This window comes from Geospiza fortis, unplaced genomic scaffold (genome assembly GCF_000277835.1).
Source record: "Geospiza fortis unplaced genomic scaffold, GeoFor_1.0 scaffold213, whole genome shotgun sequence".
Lineage (NCBI taxonomy): Eukaryota > Metazoa > Chordata > Aves > Passeriformes > Thraupidae > Geospiza > Geospiza fortis.
Window position 1 is genome coordinate 1,862,045 of NW_005054399.1, and position 1,809 is coordinate 1,863,853.

General features: G+C 67.8%; 2 protein-coding genes across 2 annotated transcripts in view; both read right to left on the reverse strand.

Annotated features, from left to right (window-relative positions):
* CASKIN1 (CASK interacting protein 1) overlaps positions 1–89 on the reverse strand; it is a gene marked incomplete at its 3' end in the record, with an annotated part of 26,089 nt that extends 26,000 nt beyond the window's left edge. Inside the window, 1 exon segment of the mRNA XM_031061074.1 lies at positions 8–89. Coding sequence (XP_030916934.1) covers positions 8–89 — 82 coding nt within the window.
* An 833-nt stretch (positions 90–922) lies between these two features.
* The window catches only part of LOC102040394 (hexosaminidase D-like), a 4,742-nt gene continuing 3,855 nt past the window's right edge, over positions 923–1,809 (reverse strand). The window contains exon 15 of the mRNA XM_031061075.1: positions 923–1,282. Coding sequence (XP_030916935.1) covers positions 923–1,282 — 360 coding nt within the window. The remainder of the gene's footprint in view (positions 1,283–1,809) is intronic.

Genomic DNA, 1,809 nt, shown 5'->3' on the forward strand with positions numbered 1-1,809 from the left:
CTCCCGCCTGCCATCGCAGCAGCCTGGGGCGCCGATAACGGAGACCGGGCAAGAGCAGCCTTCTTTATTTCTGTAAATAAAGCGCTCATTACCGCGTCATTTTCCACTTTTGTTGACACAATGGCCGGTGACATTCGTCCCTTTCACTTTTAAGGCTGAAATGACCGAGACATTACAGTTGCGGAGGGTTCCCGGCTGTGCCGAGGGCTGAGGAAGCTGAGGAGCCCGATAGGAAATGGGGCCAGTGATGGACAAGGCGCTAACGTCCCCGCGGTGCCATCAGGGCAGAGCACCGACATCATTCGCGCGGAATCAGCCCAAATTTCTGTCCTCGCGGACAAGTTCCCAGCTCAAAGCCTCGTGCACTCCCGGCTCCAGCAAACCCCCCTGGGGCACACGGGGCCAGAGGGCTGCCGGGCACCAGCGCTGGGCATGAGGGTGCGGTCACAGGGGCTGCAGGGAACGGGCACCGGGAGTTCAGCCCCGTGCGAGCAGAGGGGGAGACGGAGGAGGGCCCCCAGCTGTCCCGCGGTGCCCCCTGCCCGCCCCGGGCTGCCCCGTGCCCCCCGAGCTGGAGCCCAAGGGTCCCTGGAGAGCCCCCAGCTCCCGCCCAGGCCCCATCTCCGGGCTGACCCCCCCTCGGGGACGGCGGGGGCCGTCTCCTCTCCCCACCCCCACTTTCCAATCCAGGACATTTGGGTTGCCAGCACGGAACGCCGTCTAATCTGCCCTCTAATCCCGCAGCCGGGCGCCGCACGGGGCCCTGAGCCGCGGCCGGGCTCCGGGGCTGGGGGCTGGGGCTGGGGCTCCGGTCTGCTCGGGGGCTTCCCTCACATCTGCCAGCACCTGATAACAACCGGAGCGCCTCAACAAAGGTCCCTTTGTGCCCCACGGCTCCCTCCTGCTGGGCCCCCACACCCGGTCACCCCGCACCGACCCGGCACGGGGCAGCTCCTGCCCCCGCGGCCCCGCCGGGCCCCGGGACCTCGGTGACCGGGGCACACGCGGGGCAGCCGGTGTGGGGCCGGTGGGGCGCACCAACGCTGTCCCTCCTCCCCTCCTGAGCCGGGCTTTGCGGGAGGAGCTCCAGCCTGGCGTTCCTGCGGCTCCCTCGGGCTCTTGCCAAGTCGGGTTGGTCTTTGCAGAGCAGAAGAATGTGCAGTGAAATGTCCCCGTTCCTGCCCTGCACTCGCCGAGAGAAAGCAGCGCCCAGAACGGGCAGAGCCTGGGCCACGGCGGGTTTAGGGTGGGCACCGTGGGCAACAGGCACATGGAAATCCGACTGTGGGAACCGGAGACAGCGGCAGCAGCAGGAGGGCTCATCCCACGCAGAGATCCCCACGCATCCCCCCAGCACAGCCGCCTTTCCGATGGGAAAGCAGCACAGCAGGGCCTCTGCCCGGGCTCGGGAGGCAGGGGGGTCTGGGAGCACGCGGGGCCCTGTGCTGGAATTACAGAGCAGAAGAAGAGATGAAGGCAGAGTTTGGAGGCTGAAGAAGGCACCACTGTGCTCACAGTCCTCCCAGCGATCAGGGGTTCTCAGAAGTGAAAGCAGACCCAGCGCTGGGCAGTGGGTGCTGCTGGGAGCCTGGCAGGGCCCCTGGCCGTCCCTCTGCCCCTGCTCTGTCCCAGGTGCCAGCCCTGGCCTGGGACATGCAGCTGGGGTGCCAGCCCTGGCCTGGGACATGCAGCTGGGGTGCCAGCCCTGCCCTGGGACGCAGCAGCCACACGCTGGATCCTGTGCAGGGAGGGCACGGCCACCCTCGAGGCCAGCACGAGGCACTCGGCTGTCCCCACGGGCTCTGTCAC